Source organism: Takifugu rubripes, chromosome 14 (genome assembly GCF_901000725.2).
Source record: "Takifugu rubripes chromosome 14, fTakRub1.2, whole genome shotgun sequence".
NCBI classification, from domain to species: Eukaryota; Metazoa; Chordata; class Actinopteri; order Tetraodontiformes; family Tetraodontidae; genus Takifugu; species Takifugu rubripes.
Genome location: NC_042298.1, coordinates 6,569,298 through 6,591,175, shown reverse-complemented (window position 1 = coordinate 6,591,175; position 21,878 = coordinate 6,569,298). Strand labels below are relative to the sequence as shown.

The 21,878-nt window shown below is 44.3% G+C and overlaps 1 protein-coding gene across 2 annotated transcripts in view; it reads right to left on the bottom strand.

The window, feature by feature from the left end:
• Positions 1-21,878, bottom strand: part of LOC101063894 (A disintegrin and metalloproteinase with thrombospondin motifs 2-like) — a 76,566-nt gene that overhangs the window by 14,393 nt on the left and 40,295 nt on the right. For both annotated transcript variants that reach the window (XM_029847237.1, XM_011610739.2), the window contains exons 4-5: positions 7,493-7,698; positions 892-975 (exon numbers count right to left, since the gene is read on the bottom strand). In XM_029847237.1, the coding sequence (XP_029703097.1) occupies positions 892-975; positions 7,493-7,698 (290 nt within the window). The remainder of the gene's footprint in view (positions 1-891; positions 976-7,492; positions 7,699-21,878) is intronic.

Here is a 21,878-nt window from a genome sequence, read left to right as displayed (position 1 = left end):
TTTAAGAACCTTCAAAAGATACTATTTTATGGTGCTCCATGTGTAAATCTTGCACTGAAATGTTTGTGTGAAGTTGTGAAGTGCGTGGGCGTGCATGTGCGCCCATGTTCAGGGTCACAGAACCAATCCGCAGCCTGTCTGGGTGCAGCTCTATTGCCACGGTAATTGGGAATGATGGACAGCCAGAGCTTTGGCCAAAGCTGCACAGAGGCTGGTCTAGAATGACCAATGTGTGTGTGTGTGCGTGTGTGTGTGTGAGAGAGAGAGAGAGAAAGGGAGAGAATGCACGCATGGGACTGCAGGGAGCAGAGGAAGCGATAAGGCTACAGCAGCATCACAGTATCACAGAGGACCTACCCAGCAATCAAATCATTTATTGGGTAATCCCTGCCCTTTCTTGCTCTCTCTCTCCTTTTCTCTGCCCTCCATCTTTTCTCTCAGTTCTTCCCTTTCAGACTGGCAGATTGAGTTACCAAAAGGAAGAAAATGATGCTTCCATCATTGTCTGGCCTGTTTATGAATGAGGGAGGGCTATCATTGATTGTTTATCTTTTCCTGGACTTCCCATGATTCTGTGCTGCAGCCTACTGGGAAGAACAGTGATTGCATAACGCGCAGAGTTTCTGTATGCTTTGGTGCTGAACTGTGAAGGCGTGCGACTTGGAAACACTCCCCCGGGAGACTGCATGCTTTTAGTTCCTCTTTTGCTCAGTCCACTGGAATAACAGGCTCCAGGCATCTGTGCATGCTGAAGCACGCGCGGATGCATGCGCCTCTGTGTTTGTTTCTGTGTGTCTGTGCACCTGTGACCTGGCCGAGTCATGCCGGATGCACATATAGCAATTATCTCAGTCAACTCTTCCACAGGGTTGGCGTGTTTCCGGAACTTACCTTTCCTTGGCCGAGCATGATAATCCGCACCAGCACCACGTTGATCTTTGCTCCTAAAGACTTGTCGTGGTAGATCTCGTTCACCTGGAGCCACACCGAGAAACACACATGTGCATCTTTTACACATACGATATCACATTTTTACATTACAGTCATGTGTTCATTTAAGTCCTGGAGGTTATGTGAACCAAAACAAGTCTTTGTTTTAAATTTTCCAACTGGAACTGGTCTGTTTTGTCTTCTGGAAGTGCATCTGTTGAACACCATATGACTTGAGACGTCCATGGCCTGAAGTTTTAATGAAAAAACACCAAGAACGAAACAATACACGTCAAAAGTGATTTCTTGATAAAGGAGAAGCTTTCCATCATGACATCATGGTTCAAATGAAAACAAACAATTCAGCTTCAAAAAACATATGGTTAATTTTTCTTTGTTTAAATCCTTGTGTGACTTGTGACAAAGTATAACTCACAAACTGCCATGCAGTTATAAATGACCTTTAAAACATCTTATGGGGGGGGGGGATGAAGAGGACATAAAAAAACCTCTTCCTCCTATGAGCACAGATAGAGAACAGATGAAGGAAGGAAGATGCAAAAGAAAGAAAGTGCAAAATGCAGGGACACAAAGTTGTTTGACAAGGGAGATGCAAAGAGCATTATACTGGCCAAGCACACACACTGAAACACACACGCACGCGCGTGCACGAGTGTGCAGAAAGAGAAGGGTAAATTGGTGCAGGAGTTGGGGCCTGGTGTCCTCAGTGGCTGCGTGTGGAGCCTAATGAGGCAAAGAGATGTAAAAACAGACAGCAGTAATGAGATAGCTGATGGACACACTGTAGACCAAAATGCACCCTTACACACACACACACACACACACACACACACACACACACACCCCGACAGACAGAGAGAAGAATGGAGAGTTGAAGAACGCCACAAATATTGACAGAGTTACAGCTGGGGGAAAGAAGTTTGAAAGGGATGGAAACAATGCATTTTAACAGGCGATTGCGGCGTATAGTTACAGATTCCAGCATCCCATTCGGAAAAATTCCGAGTGTGGGTGCTAATTTGCTAACCACAGCCTTTTTGGAAAAAACATTATGGATTACATCAACATATAACCAGGACTTTAACGTCAAGGCTTAGCAACTTTACATCATTTCCCCCAAAACCTCAAAATGAGGTCAAATTCAAGCTTCATTGTAGGAAGAGGGTGACTTTCAGCTGACGACATCAACCGTGCCGGCATCCATTTTATGGTTTTCCACACTGGAGACGCATGTAAAGTAAAGTGTGTGAACTTTAACAGTCGACGGAGGACCGCATTACATAAGAGAAAGGAAACACTGCAGACGTAATCAAGAGGTAATCAGATTTCTACACCATGAGGTGGAAAATAAGCAAGACGCAGTTGAGTTCCGCAGACTTGAGGGCTTCCAGCATTTTTTGAGTTCCACACATCTTTTCAAATATCTTTTTTTTTAAGATAAGGGAAGTTATTTGAACAATGGTAATATCAGCCTATGATAAAACCATGCGCTGATCTGATATTATCAATGGTTATTGGTCTGATGCTGACAGGGGAAGAACGCTGGGAGTGATCTAGTCCATTCTGTTCTGTAACTGGTATTGATTCTCATTATTTAGTAAAGCACTAACATATTCCTCTCAAGAGTATAAAACAGACTGTCCACATGTGTTACACGACCACTATATCACAGTCTATTGGGATGCTACACATAACTGAGACAATTTTACATTTCAGAAGCTGTTCAGTGTTGAAGGATGAACTAATGGCAGTGAAGAGTCTAACACTGAACTGGAACAATTTTCCTTTCTGCTAAGCTATCACGAATCTGTGCAGAGGCAGTTCTGTGCAGTTCTTTAACTCTGCATGTGTGTGTGCTTCTTGTCTGTCTAGCAACCGACAGGTATTTCTGTCGCTGCCTGTCATTCAGAAATATGAGGCGCCACTTCTTCATTCTTCCAGACTTCCTCGTTATCTCTGCTCACTGGAAGTGTGTTATGTTAAGTCTGTGTGTGTGTGCATGTGTTTGTGCGTGTGCGTGTGTGTATGTGAATGTAGATGTGTCATTCTTTGTGTGCTTATATTTGGGACGGCATTCACAAACCATTTGTGGGGCCCAAAACATTAAAATTCAAGGTGAAGAATTAATTTTAGAGGCAAACTGTCCAGTCAGATGAGTCAAAGATTGTGTGTGTGTGTGTGTGATCATGTTTGTTGGTTTATTTGAGATGACATGACACTTTGGTGTAATAGTTCACATTTGGCCTGATTCAGCTTGTTTCCTTGACAACTGTTGGGCCAATTAGGGCTGGTTGACTTGCAGGTGACCTTAACACTGTGGATTTCACTCTAATGAGACACGCACACACACACACACACACACACACACACACACACACACACACACGCATGCACACAGTTCCTGTTCTGGCTGTATTGTCTTCATTTGTCTTCATTTGTCTGATGTAATGATGACTCAGCATGCCATGTGTTGATGGGATGGTGGTCGGCACAGTCGGGGGTGCACGAGTGGATTGCAACAGACCTTTAACATCCATCTGTGATCAAATGAATTAATGTGACTCCCTTAACTCTGAACTGTCCCGGGTGCTGCCACCACCACGCCTCATCCTAGGGACCTTACTGGGCAGGAGATGAGTCCTGACTGGTTTCCACCAACTTTACTCTCATCACAGTCTGACTGTCATTTATATGCTTTTTTTTTTTTAAAACTCCAGGTGGATTTTCCTGAGAGATGCAGTGATGGTCGCCCTTCTGGAAGTTTCTCCCATCTTCACACCAGATCTCCGGAGCTCAGCCTGACCGACCATCAGGATTCTTGATCACATCGTTCAAGATCCTCCAGATCCAGACGGTGCTGTGAGAATACTCCTGGTTGTTCAAAGGTTTCAGGTCACTGTTTCTCCATGCGGTCCTGCCTCTGAGCTCTGGAGGCAGCTCTGATTACTTCCTGACCTGGCCACAGGTATAACAGAGTCCATTCAAGACGAGATACATCCCAAAGATGATCAAGAGAAAACAATGTAACACATAAAACTTTAAGGATCTTAAAGATAAATAAAGATCTTCTGACTTTTCTGCCATCTTTATATGCAGTAGAAGAGACCATTTGGTGAATTACTGGGAATCCAGAACATTCTGAGCTCCTTATCAATCTACTTAATGCCACAGTCACAAAGACGGGTCATCCGTGTTGTGGTGAATTAACACAGAAAAGGCATTGATCACCAAGATGGAACCAAATGTACTCAGAGTGAGGCTCAATCTGTACATGATTTTATGTACTACAGCATTTATACTGTACTTGTTTCCATTACATTTATATTACTTTTACAGCACCATTAATGGCTTCAGATGCTAAATACAAAGGCTAAAGAAGACTGGAGATGTTTCTCTTTGATTTCATTAATTTTTTTGCCCTTACTAAGGCTAATAGCACTGCCTTCATAAAAGCTTAATTGAGTGACAATATGAATATTTTATTACACTGATCTCATGTGCTTTAATCAACTCATTCTGGAGCGTGGGCTCCGTTTAGTTGCAATTAAAATTTGTCAGGCAACAATTAAAAAAGATGCATTAAAAACACACAGAGCTGCTGATGAGAACATCAAGCCCAATCGGGCTGAACCCAACAAGAACTAGACATGACGTTGGACAGATGATCATGTGGCTCTTTCACCACTGAGTTCCTATATTTAAGGATTCAGTACTCCATACACACGTTCTTACCGAGGTATTTCTCAAGATAAAACACCTCTCACAGAAATGATACTTGTGCTAAAGCCATTAAAGTGCAGACAAAATATAATAGTTTACTGTGCTTTATCTCTCTCTCTCTCTCTCTCTCTCTCTCTCTCTCACACACACACATACACACACACACACACACACACACACACACACACTCTCCCTGGTCAGCAGTGAATATTAGTATTCATGCCAAGTGTGATTAACACTTTGTAGCACCTCTCAAAGGTCTTCATTAGGGAGGACAGACAGGTAGACAGACAGATCACTGCTGGCCATTCCATTTATCATCCTGATGCTCACCACAGGATGATTACGGCACGGTAGCTTCCACTTGGCATTTGCCAGCCAGCATATTTTACAGTGTTTACGGCATTATTGCTCTAACACACCCCTGCGTGGCCTCCCATTCCACTGCACCTTCCCTTTACAATGTTTATATTTTCTTTAGTACTGACTTTGGAGTAATTTGTATAAGAAATATACATTACGCTTGTCTGTGATCCTGTTTTATTTATACAGACGTGCAATTGTAGTCTGCTTTCGAATGCGTCCGAATTTAACAACAAAATATTCATCCATCCATCCATCCATCCATCCATCCATCCATCCATCCATCATCCATCCATCCATCCATCCATCCATCCATCCATCCATCCATCCATCCATCCATCCATCCATCCATCCATCCATCCATCCATCCATCCATCCATAAAACTGTAACATCCAGTAACATTCAGTCTGCTTTAACAACTGTCAGGTTTCACCAGGTGCCAGAGATAAATGTAACTGGGTCATCTGCATAGCAATCAGAACTACTACTACGGCTTCTACTCATACTAAAATTATGATAATAACTCATGGACCCTGTGGGGGAAAGTAGAACATAGATAGATAGAATGTAAGGAAGCACAAAGTCAACTGTATGATATCCCAGAATAAAGCATTGTGGGACTCCAAGGCACTCTAATTTTGGCGGAGTCATGTTAATAATGTACACAATACATCTCAAACTAACCATTGTTTGTGCCGAAAGTCAAATGAAATAAACAGCCTCAACAACTCTGAGGACATGTGATTGTTGTGACATGAAATGCTTCAAGGGCCAAACTAAAGCTTCAGTAGCTGTTTTGACCTGTCAACATGCTTTTGAGCGACTGTGTGTGTGTATATCATCTCAGCTTACACGTCCGTGTTTTCTCATTTGTCGGTGTGGTTTATGGTCAGCTGCTCAATAAACGTCGTGGTGGTTTGACCCATTATTGTTGATCAGCATTGATCAACAAAACTGCAACATGGGAAGGAAGCAAACACATCACATGGGAAAGGAGTGGGAAGCACAACTCGAAACAAACACTTAAATTAACACACACACAAACACACACACACACACACACACACACACTCTAGTTGAACTTTACAGACAGGATTTAATCATTTTCTGAGGGAGAGCTTTGATGTCCTACAAACATCAGAAATCTCAGATATCCCCAAAGAAGCGCGTGCACACACACACACACACACACACACACACACACACACACACACAGACACACACACACACACAGACACACACACACAGACACACAAACACACACACACACACACACACACGCACACAAGAACGTGTGTAATTACCTAATCATAAGCTAAGTTACACCAAGCTACTCTTCCATCCTCACTGTTCCATTATATCAAATGACTGAGGACCAGATTTATTGACCAAATTCCATCCGATCCATCATGAGAGGCGACAATTTGTTGAATATTTAAACTGAGCTGATATGACATTCACATCCAAGTGTTACTGCACGCATCTTCTTCTTTGTGTAATTTGTGCTCTATAACTTTCTTGGCCAAGCATCAGGCAGCAAACGGTGGAACATCAGCATGTGGTCAGAGCCACGTAGGTCCAGCTGGTACACACGGAGGGTGTACCTGCAGGACTGGAAACAGCAGGCTTGTGAAATGAGCCAAAGCCATCAATATGGGTCGTTTTTAGCTTACTAAAATTGCAAAATGGAATTACTATTATTAAGTACTCACGTCATCAGAGGATATAAAGGAATGAAAAAGAGACATCCAAACATTCATTCCTGAGCCTTACAAATCAGTGTAACACACACAAACACACACACACGCAAGCACAAAAACACAGACATAAACATACACATCAGAATTTGATTAAATCTCAGGATAGAGAACACAGGATTACAACTGGCTGAGAAAAACATGTTGTAATGACAAAGGAAATGAATCCTTATTCACATGGTTTGCGTGTATGTGTGTGTGTGTGTGTGTGTGTGTGTGTGTGTGTGTGTGTGTGTGTGCATGTTTCTTTAACCTCTTCCTTTTACCTTTTTTTAATTTATTTCATCTCAAACTGAAATAGAAGTTTTTTTATTTATAGAATTCAATTTTTTCCAAGCACATGACAAATGTCCTTTTGACAAAATAAGATGTTTTCCAACGTCCACCAAGAGCGAAAGGACACAATTTCCATGTTTCCTGGAGTTTGCTGGTCAAAATGATCTCCTGTGTCATTTCTTCCAATATAAACTGAGGGTTCCTGCGCTAATTTATCTTTATAAACTATTTTCAGTTATTAACCATAAACAGCACATAACAGCTGAGCTCCAACTATTTCTTAAATATTGGAGTTATACATGTGCACATGTGTTTTTTCTTCAATAAAGGATTTGCTGTAAATATTTATAACAAAGAGCCCCCCAGTATATTAATTACTGATGAAATAATTATTAACTATATTTTATATTTGATCAACTCTTACGATGTTCATGAGTGTGAGCAGGTACTTCTGGACGTTCTCCTTCCTGTGAAACTGGACCACCGAGTCATCCACGCCCAGCAGCACCTCGATGTTATACGACCTCTCCAGGCTCTGTCTGCGCATTCGCCCCGCCCGGGTGTGGTTGATGCTCTGCTCCACGCCCCGGTACAGGGACTCCAGGTCCATCAGGCCGCCGAGGTCGGCACCTGCACGCACAACATGCACAGAAGTGATGAATGAGACTGATTGCACATGAGATTGTGTTTTACACCCTGGTCAGACTGTATACGTTTAAATGATTTAAGAGTACATCTAGGATCAGCACTGGCGTCTGTGTTTGCTGGAACCCACGATTTTGGGTTCCAGTCACACATCATGTGTCGCTATGGAAATCATACTGAAGGTCAAGCGTAGCAGTGTTGCATCATGGATAATGCTCTGGGTTTGATGGTGCAAATGGCTTTCTGTTTAAAGTTTGCATGTTTTACGTGTATGTGTGTGTGTGTGTCGGTGATCATAAAACTTTTGCGACTGGCTCCAGACAATAACCAAGGGCATGATGCATCACACAGCGGCGCAGGTGTTTGTGCACGACAGAATCATCTCGGCTGCAGTCATAATTCACCCTTCCTAAAGTCGCTTTAATTCAGTCAAATCCCGGGCGTGAATAAGGCTGAATGTGCAGTTGAGCTTGATATAGAGGTGCTGGGTGGGGCTGATTCAACATGTGTTATGGAGGGAAAAGCTCCGGTGTTCTCACATGGTTGGTTAGAAGTGTTGAGGTGAGGAAAAAGAAGAAGGTGCATGTAGAAGATAAAAGGGGAGACAAGGATAGAAAAAGAGAGATCTGCCACTTTGTCTCCTAATCAGCAAGGGGCATCCTGCTTTCCCACTCCGTCTTATGCAATGTTTCCAAGGCAACGTGCTCATGGGTAAAACAACGACTGCGTGGCTAATATTGGCTCATGAGATGCTGCAGAATGAGTCTAGAAGCCCGATCCCATATCTCTGCCCACATTCCAGTGAGTGACAGAGAGGGGCCGTGGGTTTAGTCTCCATCTTTGGAGACAAACATAAAGACGAGCGAATCTAAAGATGCCATTTTTATAGCTCGGCTCATACACACGCTGAACATTTCTGCACCTTGTTAGTAAGAGGAAGCTGAATTTAAAGCAGCATTCTTTTAGATAGTGTCACTTTTCCTCGTTAAAGCTGTCTTTAGCGAGTCTAATGTCATAACCACAGCTGGTTTTTTTTGTTTGTTTTGTTTTGTTTTTTTTCTTAACTGGTCGATTATGTAATGTTGAGGCTGAACACACACACACACACACACACACGCACGCACACACACACACACACACACGCACACGCACACACACACACACAATGTAGATTGTGTTCTGACTTTTAAGTTGGCATCTATGTAAAAAATTGTTGCGGCTTGAAAAGAACGATGCAATTCGGGGACATGCAACAGAACAGCAGCGACGTTATGAGAAGGAATAATTTAGACATAACTCAAAGTGACACGGGCAGACTGGGAACCAATAACTAAAACAAGAAGTTGGTCGGGGGTTCGTCCAGGTGGCAATAACTCATGTTGCTCTCAGTTTCATTGCACCTTTGTCATTACTTAATCCTCCACAAAAGGGCCTATTTTTTTCCTCACTTCAGCTGTTTTGGTGCAACTTTTTTTTCCTTCCAGAGAACATTGTGGTGGAATAAGGTGCAATAGAGATTGGGGGAGGCGGTGAGGGAGGTGAGAGGAAGAGCTGAAGGGTGTAATGGATGAGAGCGAGAGATGAGAAGCGACCAGAAGGCCCTTGGGTGTTGCGAGTTCCTCTTCAAGCGATTGCAGGGATGTGGAATATTGTACCGTTATAGATGCAACTGAGAAGCGTTGGTCAAATCAATGATGTTGCTAGTGGCAAAGAACTGCTACAGATAGCTGTTAGAATTTCCAACTTGTTTTTAATACTATTTTGTTTGTTATTTGCATCATCACCTTTAAAAAAAAATCCTGTAAATGGCGACCGGACCGTGTCTTTTGCTTTGTTTGGCCTGTGCACGAGTTTGTGTAAGGTCACAGTGCTGCACTGTCCTAAACGTGAGCACGGGTCACATCTTTTCCCGTTATATTCCAAGGCCACTCAGGCAAAGCTGTCAAAGACCTCCATCCCACAGGTTTCCCTGAGGAAAACTTGAAAATGACGCCAAAAGTGACCCGTTTCTGAGACTCGTCATCGATGGGTCACATATACATGTTTAATAAACAAGATGTTGAAATCATCTCATGTCAGACAGACATTAGAGAGCAGAAATGCTGAGAAGGGGGTCACTTTGCACTTTAGAGCAAGAGCAAATGGAGCAATGATGACCACGGCCATTCATTAAAAGTTGAAATTGAAATCCCTGACCTGCACACCACTTTCCCTCTTTCAGCCACACAAGAACATTTTCAGTTCTCATTCAGGTAGGGTACAGAGTCCAGCCTTATTAGTAGACAAAGGTCCTTTGTCTTTCAACCTTTGCAAAATGTCAAGAATGCCTGGTTGCCCGCTGAATAGATGGTGGAGGAGATCGAGGGAGGGGGTCAAGTGTGAGAGGAGACTATAACCTGCATCCAGAGTAAAGGGGAACGAGGATGATGACCCAGGTCAGTGACATCTTGCTGCAAAGGAGGCTGTTTGGCAGTCAGGTGTCTCTCTCCTGCATTCTTGATGAAACAAAAAAACAAAATGAAAAAAAAAGAAGAGAGCGCCTAAATGACACCTCTCAGATCTCCATGCATGAAATATTCCAGTACTGGATTAAAAACCAAAGTGAGAAAATGAGATCACAACTCATGACAGGTCATATAGCTCAGTACTCTTCATGACGGATGGTGTCCTGGGGGAGCTCCTCCCAGACCTGGATTAAGACATCAGTCAGCTCCTGCACTGTCTGTGTTGGGACATGGTGGTGGTGAATGCAGCGATACATGAAGTCCCAGAGGTGTTGGATTGGAATCAGACCTGGGGAAGGGGCAGGTCAGTCAATATCACCAAAGAGTTCATCATCCAGAAGTGCTGACACACTCCAGCCACATATCACACACACTGTCATGCACCAGAGGGAACTCATATGATCTCATCCTGATACCCGCCAGGGTAACTCTTTTCCCTCTTCCTAGCACATGGAGGTGTGTGGGGCCCTCCAAGGACAGCCTCCCCTGATCATCACTCACCCACCAATAAACTGGTCATGCAGGCAATACATGTGTAAACCTGCTCTAATCTGTAAAGAGAACAGGTCTGGGCTGTAACTGCAGGCCTCAGAGGTGGAAGTTGGGCCCATCATTGAGTCTCTTTCTGACAGTTTGGGCAGAAGTGAGCACGAGTGCTGGAGGTAATCTTGTAGGGCTCTGTCAGGGCTCCTCCTGTTCCTACATGCATTAACAAGCTGTTTATGAAATGCAAATGCAATGTCGTTTTCTATAGTCAACTTCTGGTTCTCTTGCTTGATTGATGAAGCTCAACAGAAATGTTGCTTCCATTTAGATATTTTGAAGAGTTGCTCATCAGGTTTGCTAAGATAATGCGGGTGTCCTCTCTCGCTCACATCCTCAGTTGTATGAAAAATATTACTATAACATGCCATTTCTGGTCCAAAAACACACTGACGGACGGATAATATTCCCATGGGAATGGACAAAAAAAGAGAGTGTATTTCTGTTATTTTTTCTGCTGTTGTTCGTGTTGATAATACTGGACTCATTAGTACACCTGAGTTCAAGGTCGCGCGGCATTTAGTTACAGACACGTCTTGCGCGCATAGCTCAGAGCACGGACATTTTGTCCCCACCGCGACAGCTTTACGGTCTGTCATGGTGATGAGTGGCTCAGACAGAGGACTATTAACACTGCTCCTAGCATCTGGGGTGATAGCAACAGCATACGCTAGCTGTCTCCCACAATGTTGCCATACTGGCTGCTTATTATTATTTCACAATTGCCATATGACAGTTCTAAAATCTGCAGAGAGGAGAGAGCGCATGAACCGTTCTTCCCATAATCACACTGTTAATTATTTAGATTGGCAATCAGCAATCTAATTTTACATGGACAGCTCCCAGAAGACTCTGATAATTATTTATACATGAAGCAGTACACCATGGCCTTTTATTAAAAACTGCTTTACTTCTGGGTGGTTTGTATTTTACTGTGATTCTTGATGCATTTGAGTAAAGCTGAGGACAGTTTTTAATCTTTTTTTTTTTTTTTTAATTTTGCATAAAGCAGCCTTTATTTTAATCAGGCAAGAATGCCACCTATCACTGCTTGGCGTGCCTGCATGCATGTCCTGTGTTTCGGGAGACAAGACAACCTTTAGCTCTTCCCTCTTACGTAACTGTCTGCATGGCCAGTGCTGCGGTGCACACCAATTCATCGTGTTCCGCCTCCGCGGCTACATTGACATAAACTGAGCTGTTTCTCCATAAAGTCTCCAATGAATGCACGGGGGTAGCGACATGATTATTAATGCAGGGCCACAAAAATGGAATAAGCTGACAGCTTTCGCACCCGCACTTGCATATGTTATCACAAATTAGAAATATCTGAGAAAGCTCTGAGGCAGGAGAGTTGCTCATCATATCGATAATTACAGACACGCAAACAGATAGACGCAGTGATCCACAGCGTCTCTGCCGTCCACCATGCTGGTTAGCACAGATCAATCCCGTCCCTCTCAGTCGTTGCCCCGTGGTTGGGTCTGCAGAGCTGCATGTAAACTGAAGGGCCTTACCATCCAATAAGACACCAAAGCCAGGCTGATATAGGGCTTACTGCAGATCTCAGACTGACCTGTCTGGTCTGTCTGTCCTTTCGCATGTCGCTCAGCTGTCTTAAGAGAGTCAGCAGCTAGACATTTGTAAAGGTCTCTTTTGAAATGCAAAAATTATGAAAACAGGACATCAAAATAAGCACAGAGCAGGGCTAGTATGCAGATATTTGCTGTACCTCCGTACACACAGGTACACACAGCTTCAGATCAATCTTACAGGGGAAATAGTGAGTGCATGAAGAGGACATGGCCTCGCTGTCTGAATGCCTATAAATATGAAAACACACAGACTCAAGCTACCTTGAAGTGTTTGTAGCCCCTTTTGCCACCTTTCTTTTGTACCCCGCGTTACCACCCACCTCTCGTCTACACTCTCATTTTTAGAGTTTAACTTCTATCAACAAAAACTGTGTTTAGCTTTCATCTCCCACCAGTTGTGGATGACAAAGTGTCTGCTGGCTGGATTCTGTGGTGTCAACATACTGAGTACTCTTCAATTTAGATTTTTGTAGAATTTGTGTTTGTCTTCCTCTGGAACAGTTCAGCTTTTCCTGTTTTTTGATTTTTATTTGGAAGATAACGTTCTTTGACCCTATCCCAATTTGTTCATGACTAAGTTAGCAAATTACCTGTTGCACCAAAGCTAAAGCAGCACATTTACAATTCCATTTATATGTGTTGGTACTAAAAAAAACATCACCGATCATTGATGAATTTTGTCGGGGTATGCTTGGGAAGTCTACAGAAACATATCAGAGCTTAAAATATTTTTTATAGCCCTTCTCTCTCTGACAATTGATCCTGATCTCTGTATAAAAACAGCAACATTTATTAAAAAATACCGACCCTGTAACCAACAACCAACCTGCAGCCTACACCAAATTAAAGTACGCACACATCTATAACGAAATCCGAAAACAAATCTTCTGCATCGGTGTTGTCCTCAGTTCTTCATCTTCCCCACTTTCACAAACAGCCTCAGGAAATGTCCTGTCCTATCCTGGCGGTGAAGTACTCAAAGAACAGCCAGCAGCAGCCACCTGAGACGCCCCGCAATACACTTATTATGGCGGGCCAGCCCGCCAAACATCTGTCAGCCCCTGAGCTGTGGGGACGGAGGCAGCAGACTGGAGGAGAGGAGAAGGGGGAACACTGAGAACAACGGGCTCAATGCCGGCTTTCAAATTTAAATTTGTGCAGAAAACTCCCCATAAACAGGGCATATTTAATGTCAGAGCTTCACACACAGACCTGCAGAGGAACAGCAGTTCAAACAGCAGTAACACTGTCACTGCATGTATTTATTCATATTTGCAGGCACAGTTACAGCAGGACAAAATCATAGATTTGAACCGGCTGAGTAGCTTCCTGATGAGGCGAGGCCCCGAATGTGTGCAGAAAATAGAAAACAGCTAGTTTGAAAAACAGAAAATCACTGACAAACAACTGATAGACAGGATCTTGTACCATTGTCACAAATATGGATGCACTATGAAGACGTTGGGATTATACTGAGTGGGCTTGTTGATAGCTAACACCTTTGTCAGAAAAGGCATGAACAGCAGATTTTATGATGATGTCCCAGGATAACGCAGCCGTACGTCCTTGCATCTGTGTGTTGCATTGACACCTGGAGGGTTGGCAGGACACACAAGCGACTCAGGAAACCAGGAGGTGGGGATAGAACAAAGAAAAACATGAGCACCCTCTCACCTGTTCGAGGAGCCAACATAAACACAGCGAGGCGTCACAACATGACACCGACAGGCAACCTTTGGGTCCCCCTCCCTCTGCTCTCATTTATTACACCGTCCAAACTTGCCATTTCAAGGATACATATGGAGTAAGAGTGGATTAAGGGAGGAGAGAGTCTATCTAAAGGTGCGAGACAATATGTATGCAAATGTTCTGTGGTGTGGCGGGAGGAGCCCGAGCTGCAGGGTGGCAGGAGGAGGATTTATTAACCAATAAGGCCTCATCATAAATGATAATATAAACGCTGAAGTTGCAGCGCAGTGATGCAGCATATCGAAGTTGACGGCATATCGATACAGATCCAGGATTTGGGGCGTTTTCCACCGGAGGGGTAACATTGAAAGGGCTTGTTCCATTTGACAGATGATACAAATATAAAAGGGAAATCTGCGAATCGAAGAGGGCGCGAGAGCCGAGGACGCGGTTCTCCATCACACCGATGCGACAGTTCACGCACCCGACGTGCGTAACGTCAGCGGCCCAATCAGCAAGCTGCTTTTCACTCTCTTCAAGTTTATTTTTGCCCTGCATGGCAACTTAAATGCAACAGCTAAAGTGTTTTCTCTCCACTCATTACAACAAGTGATCAAAATTGCATTTGTGCGAACATTCAGATCATCAAAACATGGAGGGTTTAAATGCACCGGAGGCTCAGAAACGGAGCAATGAATAAATATCAAAGTGTTCCTGCTTTTATAAACTGGCATGCCCTTACACCAGTAGTCTTTGCTGCCTGTTGGCCCACAAATGCACAGATGGAGTTCCCTTCATTTTCACAGTGCTTGAGCCAGATGGGAGAGAATTAATAAGGCACTACAGTGTATCGGTGTTACTAAATTGGCAGTGTTTCATAACAAAGTCTTTCAGAGCAGTCAATTAGAAACAATTAAAAGAGCCATTCATCATCGAGGCGAAGCCGGCTCTTTACGGGGGAGGGGGGCTGACCGAGGAGCCGAGGAAATGTAATCAAACCCATAATCGCCCGGTGCACTTTGACAGAGCCGCGGCGGTGGTTTGTTCAAACAAACCACTGACGTGAAAGCAGGCGATGATGGGAGCAGGTTTACGGTGACCTGCAAATCACACAAATCACTCTTCTACCAACATTCCCGACTCTGAAGACAAGTTCTGTTCTGCTCAGCAAACTCAGGTTTATTACACAACAGCCCCATTAGAGAAGATGCCCCCCCCCCTTCCAATCCACCTCCCATTAATATGGCTAATCAACGCTGCCCCTGCAGAGCAAAGGTAACGTAATCCTCAAAATGGGGGAGAAGGGGAGCGTCCGGAGGGGCTGCGACTCTCACCATCCTAATGAATCTTCCAGGCAATTAAGTCGCTGTACAGACAGGTGGGGAAATAAAGGGCCAGGCTCAGAGGAACCCCCCCAAAAAATCAGCCCGAGACAGCTTCATCATGGACCTGCTGCTCTGTGAACTGTGGTCGACATCACGCTGAACGTATAATCCTGCGACACGGATTCATGTAGGAGTAATTAATCGGTAATTACCCTCACTCACTCACTCACTCACTCACTCACTCACTCACTCACTCACTCACTCACTCACTCACTCACTCACTCACTCACTCCCAGTCGTCCTCGTCCCTTCTTCCTCTAAAGGACGAATTTGTCTCCGCCTCTGTCCTCCTGTAATGGAGGAGGTCTCGCTGTGATGCTGAGGACATGGCCATGGTCCCTCCACCCACTCTGTATGTAGGCCTGCACACGCAGTGGTGGCCCTGGCCCCGGTGACACGCTTTAAATATTAATGACCTGATTCTCCCTCATTAATAATAGCTGATTAGCCTCCCTCTCTTCCTCTGCCCTCCCACACACGCGGAGGGATGTTTGCTGATGTTTGCTGATGTTTGCTCTGCCTCACGTTTAACACCCAAAGTTGCTGCAACGCAGTCAGCGATGGCGGCGCAGGTCAATGACGGGGTCAAAGGTTAAAGGTTAATAAATGGTGATGGATTCATGGCCGATGTGTGTTTTATGGGAGGGTAAGAGAAGCATATGGGCCCCGCATAAGTTACATTACACACACACACACACACACACACACACACACACGCACGCACACACACACACACACACACACACACACACACACACACAGTATCAATATGCACCGATTTTCTGATTGTAATAGAAAACTCCCCCCTACTCTGCTAAGAATAGCGCTACGGAAGCCATGAAGGTGGAGTGTGTTACAATGAGCTGTGTGTCCTTTGGTGATGATGAGTCAGCAGGTCACAGTGACGCAGCCTGTGAGCAGAAAGCAATAAAAAGGCATTTGTGAATTGTTTCCTTTGGTCCAAGGCATCTGTGCAGCCGCTTTCACAGCCGTCCGGCATGCTAGCATGTGTATTTATGCGGCCGATGCACGTGTGGTGCCGAGGGTCCGTTTCCCTGATGAATTACAGTGAAGAAAACAGAGACAAGGGGAGGGTGGGGAAAACCGTTTCGTCAAAACAGAGTCAAAAGGAAGAAAGGAGGGACACGAGCGCTCTACGATCCATGCGACATGTCGTTCACCTGCTTCAAGCTAAAGCACAAATCAGACGGCTCCTGACACCAGACGTCTCTCTGGGCCTGCCTGCTGTTGCCTTCACTGGCTGCTGAAACCATCTTATTAGCGCCGCGTTAATGTCTGCCCGGATTCACGGAACACCGGGACTACCATCGCTTTAATTGGCTGACTATAAATATTTAATTTCTTCCTTCGCTCCACCTTTGCCAGCATGCACTCTGACTGACAGAGATCAGTTTCTCCATTATTCCTGCGTGTGTGTCCGTGCACAGATTTTCCATTCAGCTCAATCTAAACGGTTTGTTTCATGAATAAAATGGGTTGTGCACTAAAATGAAGCCGAATGCTTTTCCCTCAAATTTGAAATGTGACTAAAACCTGGTTTGTCAGGGGTGTTGTGCAGAGGTAACCATTAGATACACGTTCACACACTCACTGAGCTCTATTGTTAAAAATGCAGCTGTGAGCTGTGTGTGTTGCTGGCTCCCACACACACACACACACACACACACACACAGCTGGCACCCTCAGGCTACCTTGAGGACAAAAAATGAGTTGGAGGAAGAAAAGAAAAAACAAGAAGTGAAATAATTTGGGAGTGAATAAAGAAGGAGAGGAATGTTTGATATTTGAAAGCATTCTTTATTTTCTCTCTGTTTTATAGTAACGCCTTTACTATACAGTGTTCTTTTTTTTTAAAGGTAGTATAAAAACACACATGCCTCCACTTAACAGCTGAGCAACTGCTTGGAATTTTGTCTGATCCGATCCAGCTTCAACAGTGGGATAAAATCTGTTACTAACAGCACTAATGTGCATTCCACAGACGTGTCATGGATCAGAACATACTTGAGATGAGGAAGTTGATAGAAGGCCATTAAAATTCAACCGTACACACATCCACGACCTGAGTTCAGACTGTGTTTGTTGCCAGTAATTGGATTTATCCCTGATTGATTGCTTGCAAATGCAGCTGATTGAGCTAAAGAGTTCAACGCTCTGGCTGAACAAGTTCAATGAACTGGGGGACGAGCTGCCTCTTCCCACAGCTCATGGAACGTGTCTTTTTATCTGCGGTCACCAAAGTCTGCACATGGTTTTAGTTTGGATGTCCAGAGCTGTGTTGGGAATGGCTGCTCTCACTGGAAAATTCAGAAAGGGAGCCAGTTTCACCCTTTGAGACGGATCCCTCTGATAGGAGCATCTACAGGTAGCATGCATCCTCATATTTGAGCTTCTACCAACGTGCACAGGTTTTGGAAATCAACGCTCTGGTCTGTTCTAGAAATCACATACAGGCGGCGTCAGAGCACCATCGTGGATCTATAGCAGGCGGCTTTATAACCATGTTCAAGCTTGACATCACAGCATTGATGAGAGAAGGTGACAATTGTTGCTGGAGGGTGACGTGACCATGGCGACGATGACGTTTCATCATCAGAGACAGGAGTGGAATCATGGCCGCTCCTCCAGCCTTTAACGCAGTCGTCCGGCATCCATCAGTGTCTCTGCACGGCTGCTGCTGTCGCCGCCCGACAGAACACCGTGCGCACGCACCCCACACACTTCCTGCTTCTCTCCCTGTGCGACCGCACGCTGTTTTGAGGACTTGCCACCAGCACGGCGTGCATGCGCCGTGGAAACACACACAGGCACACATGCTGTTTCGCAACAGCGCTCCCTGATTAACGAGATGGTACGTTCTCTCCTTTAGGCCTCAGCCAATCAGGCAGGAGGACACAAATCTCTCCCAGCAGGTGATGCTGAAGGCCACCGGCCACTATTTATGGGCAATCTCCGTCCTGACTATCCAAACAGACAGAGGAACACGGTTACGAGGACACAGTTGCTGTGCAGTCGTCTGCCGTTGCTAAATCTGACTGCCTTGGCTAACACGTCAGCTAACATGATGAAATCACAGCACCAAAGAACTTTACACACGAAGCAACATAAACCAATGGATCCCCTCAATATTCTACTGAGTGGGCGTGTCAGTAGATTAGAGGCATTAAAACCAAAGACCCATCAAAGCTGTGCGCAGATTAGAACTTCCCATTTAAAAAGAATGATGTCCTTTAAATATCTCCACAGAATTATCCCTTCCATTCTTAACACTCAGGACTTAATTAGCAGGATTTAGCAGGCTTGGTGTTTTCGCAGCTCAGTTAAACATTATTAATTGCTGTGTTTATCTGTCTTCAGAGTAAAAATAACCCGAAAGAAGAGAGGTTATGGCCGTGTGACTGCTTTCATTAAAACAATATTCCAGCTTTGATCACCACAAACAACCCACCATGCATCATGCTGTATATTCTTAATCCAACCATAGCAGCTTTGCTAGTGAAGCAGTTACTAGCTGTTGATATGATGCTTGTGTTTTCCAAAGTATGTCAGCAGCTAAAGTCTAACCTTCAAGATTTTCAAATTGGGTGGGTTAACTTTTGCCAACTGACAGGAAACTTTTTTTTTTTTCTTTCTGACTCTGCTTCTCTTCTGAAAAATGTGGAATCAGCATTTTGCACCCTTATAAGGTGACAAAAAAACGGTGCAACGTCATTATGCCTGCTGGTCAGGAGGAGTTAGAATTAGCACAGGCTTCTGTGCTAGCTGATATCCAGTGTTGAGCAGGTATGTCACACGATGGGTTCGAATGGTTGATGCTATTCTCGTGCTCCCCTGACCGTGATTGCTGGGTAGTATCACTGGGATGCCGCTGCACATGCACACCTTTCTAATCATAGCTCCTGTGAAAGGTTGTGTTTGATTGATTGTTCTGGAATGTTTTAATTTTAAGGGACAAAATATAAATGATTCCCACAAAATTCTCAGCATTCTTGTGGATGACAAATTATTGTTTGTGTCTTCTGACTTTCTATGTTTGTTTCCTTCCTTTTAAGCCAGGAAAAAAATACAATCTGTTAAGATGTTTCAGACAAACCCTTCATTTTTCCCTATTTGTTGCACGTTCAGCTGTGTATAAAGTCACACAGAAGAGTGTTATACAATGATAAAGGTTGCGTTAATATCAAGAATTTAACAACAACACCACCACCACCACCAACAACAACGTCAACAACTACTACGCTGTTGTGATATTGATGCCAAATGCACAGAGACATTGTGGGAGGGAACGTAAAAAATGAAAAAAGGAGCCAAAACCAAACTTGGCCCAAAGTTTACAGTATATGAGTCATTCTTTGCATAGTCAGACGTGCTGAGATCTCAAACCGTCAGGCTGGAGAAGCAAAAGACAGATGAGAGGCAGCAAAAACCAGAAACAGGATACGTTAATCTCAAACCACGTTTTATTTTATTTTGAGGTCAATTCTGCTGATGAGTGTATGTCACCAGCCCAGTGAGGAGCTCTAGTAAAACATCTACACCACAACAACCCTCGTGCACCCAGACCTGTGCACGTGTGAACCACGTTCATCGGCCTTTACAACAAACCGGAGGAGACGAGAGACAGTGAGACGTTGGTGATCACAAGCCTGAGCGCTGGGGTGTGGCAGCTCGACTGGGAATCTTTTCCGAAATCTCCCGCAGTTCAACGTGACAGCAGAAAATCTGGAGTGAAAGGAGGATCATGGGGGGGCTGTGGGTAGAACGCCAGCGAGGTGTCAGCACATCTGCTGTGAAGGAAGATCTCCGGCCTCGGCGCTGAGAGGCAGCAGAGTTCAAGCGTGTGGCGCTCCGACAGGCGAGCGCTTGTTCAGTAATTACCTGAACCCGATCGCGGGTTCAGAGGACGGACTGGAAGCTGACGCTCGTGGCTCGTAGGTCAGAGGTCATTTTTATCTATGACACGCTCTCCAGCATCTGTCTCCTGAAAAAAAACTCTGTAAAAATACTTGTAAACTGATTTATGCAGCGTTTTACGCAGTTGTTAGGTAGGTATTTACATTAACGCACACAATTAGCAGGGCCCAACACGTCTGCCGAAAATAACCACGAGCAACCTGGCGATGGAGTTTAATGTCGAAAAACTTTGCAGAGTTCTGCCCAGCTTGCGAGGCACAAATAACAAATCATCTGTCTCCCAAAGAGTGTTGCTTCCTGCACAGCAACACCATCCAAGCAGAGATCATCGTGAGCTCAGTGCCCAGGCTGCAAACTTAAAGGGATTCAAGCGGTTTTGGTGAAGCATTAAAGGAAACTATCGCGAGTCTTAACCAGTCATAGAACATGTAACACTAAAGCCAGAACTTTTGTTCTTTGGTGCCAACTAGGATCCAGGTGGGTTTTTTTTTTCCATGTCCAATTTGGATGCATCTGAATAATTCAGCATGGAAATTTGGGATAAAATGTCAACATTGTTTTGTCATTTTTAGGGCTGTCAAAATAAAAGCATTCTTACTTTTACACTTTTTTTATACTTTAACACAACTTGGGCGCAGCTCAAAATGACTCAAACTCCCACAATTCCGCTCACATGGGAGGCGCTCAGGTGAAACCAACCTGCTCTAGATGGACTACTGTGATTAAAACAACATGTTGGTCCCTTTTCCCCTCTCTATTCATACGTTTTCACTTCTACCTGCAAAACAGCAGTCAGAAAGCGACAGCCACACAAGGTGAGTGCTGACTTGAATGGTACCATCTATCTGTCCACGTGACCCCGCCGACCTCCTGCGTGCGCGAGTCAGACCTGAGTGTCTGTGCCCAGACCTGGCAGCGGGTAAGCTGTAGTATGTGTTGAGTGAAGGATCACAGAGCTGTGTTTATATTCAATTAAACTCCCCCGGGGGTGCACAGCAGCAAATGAACCGTAGCCTAACAAACTCCCGGCACCACTCATCACTCTGCTAATCAGACAGCAGCCACGAGGCACAAACTCTGACTATTTCACCCTCACTGTGAGGACCTCTCTGGGTTATTGCGATTGTGCAATTAAATGGCAACAGTAAAATCTGGGTTGGCCATATTAATGCTGCTGTTTGCTTTATTGGTTCAGGAAGTCGGCAAATACAATTCAAAGTTCAGGTGTAGATTTTTTATAAAAATGAAGAAAATAACTGCAAGTTACTTATCACAAGACGTAAAAAGAGACCACCACTATGTGTTCTTTAGTTTTAGAATGTTTTAGAGTGTTTCAAAGCTCATATTTACACTCCTCCTCTAGTCTACATTATATCTGCTCCGGGACCTTTATGAGTTTTTCGTGGCTCTACATTTGTGGCTGTGGTAGCGTGCTCACCTCAGAGCACAAATGAAGCTCACAGAAGGGATTTCTTCATCCAGCACGTATCAGCTGGGGTGAAATGCTATTTGCA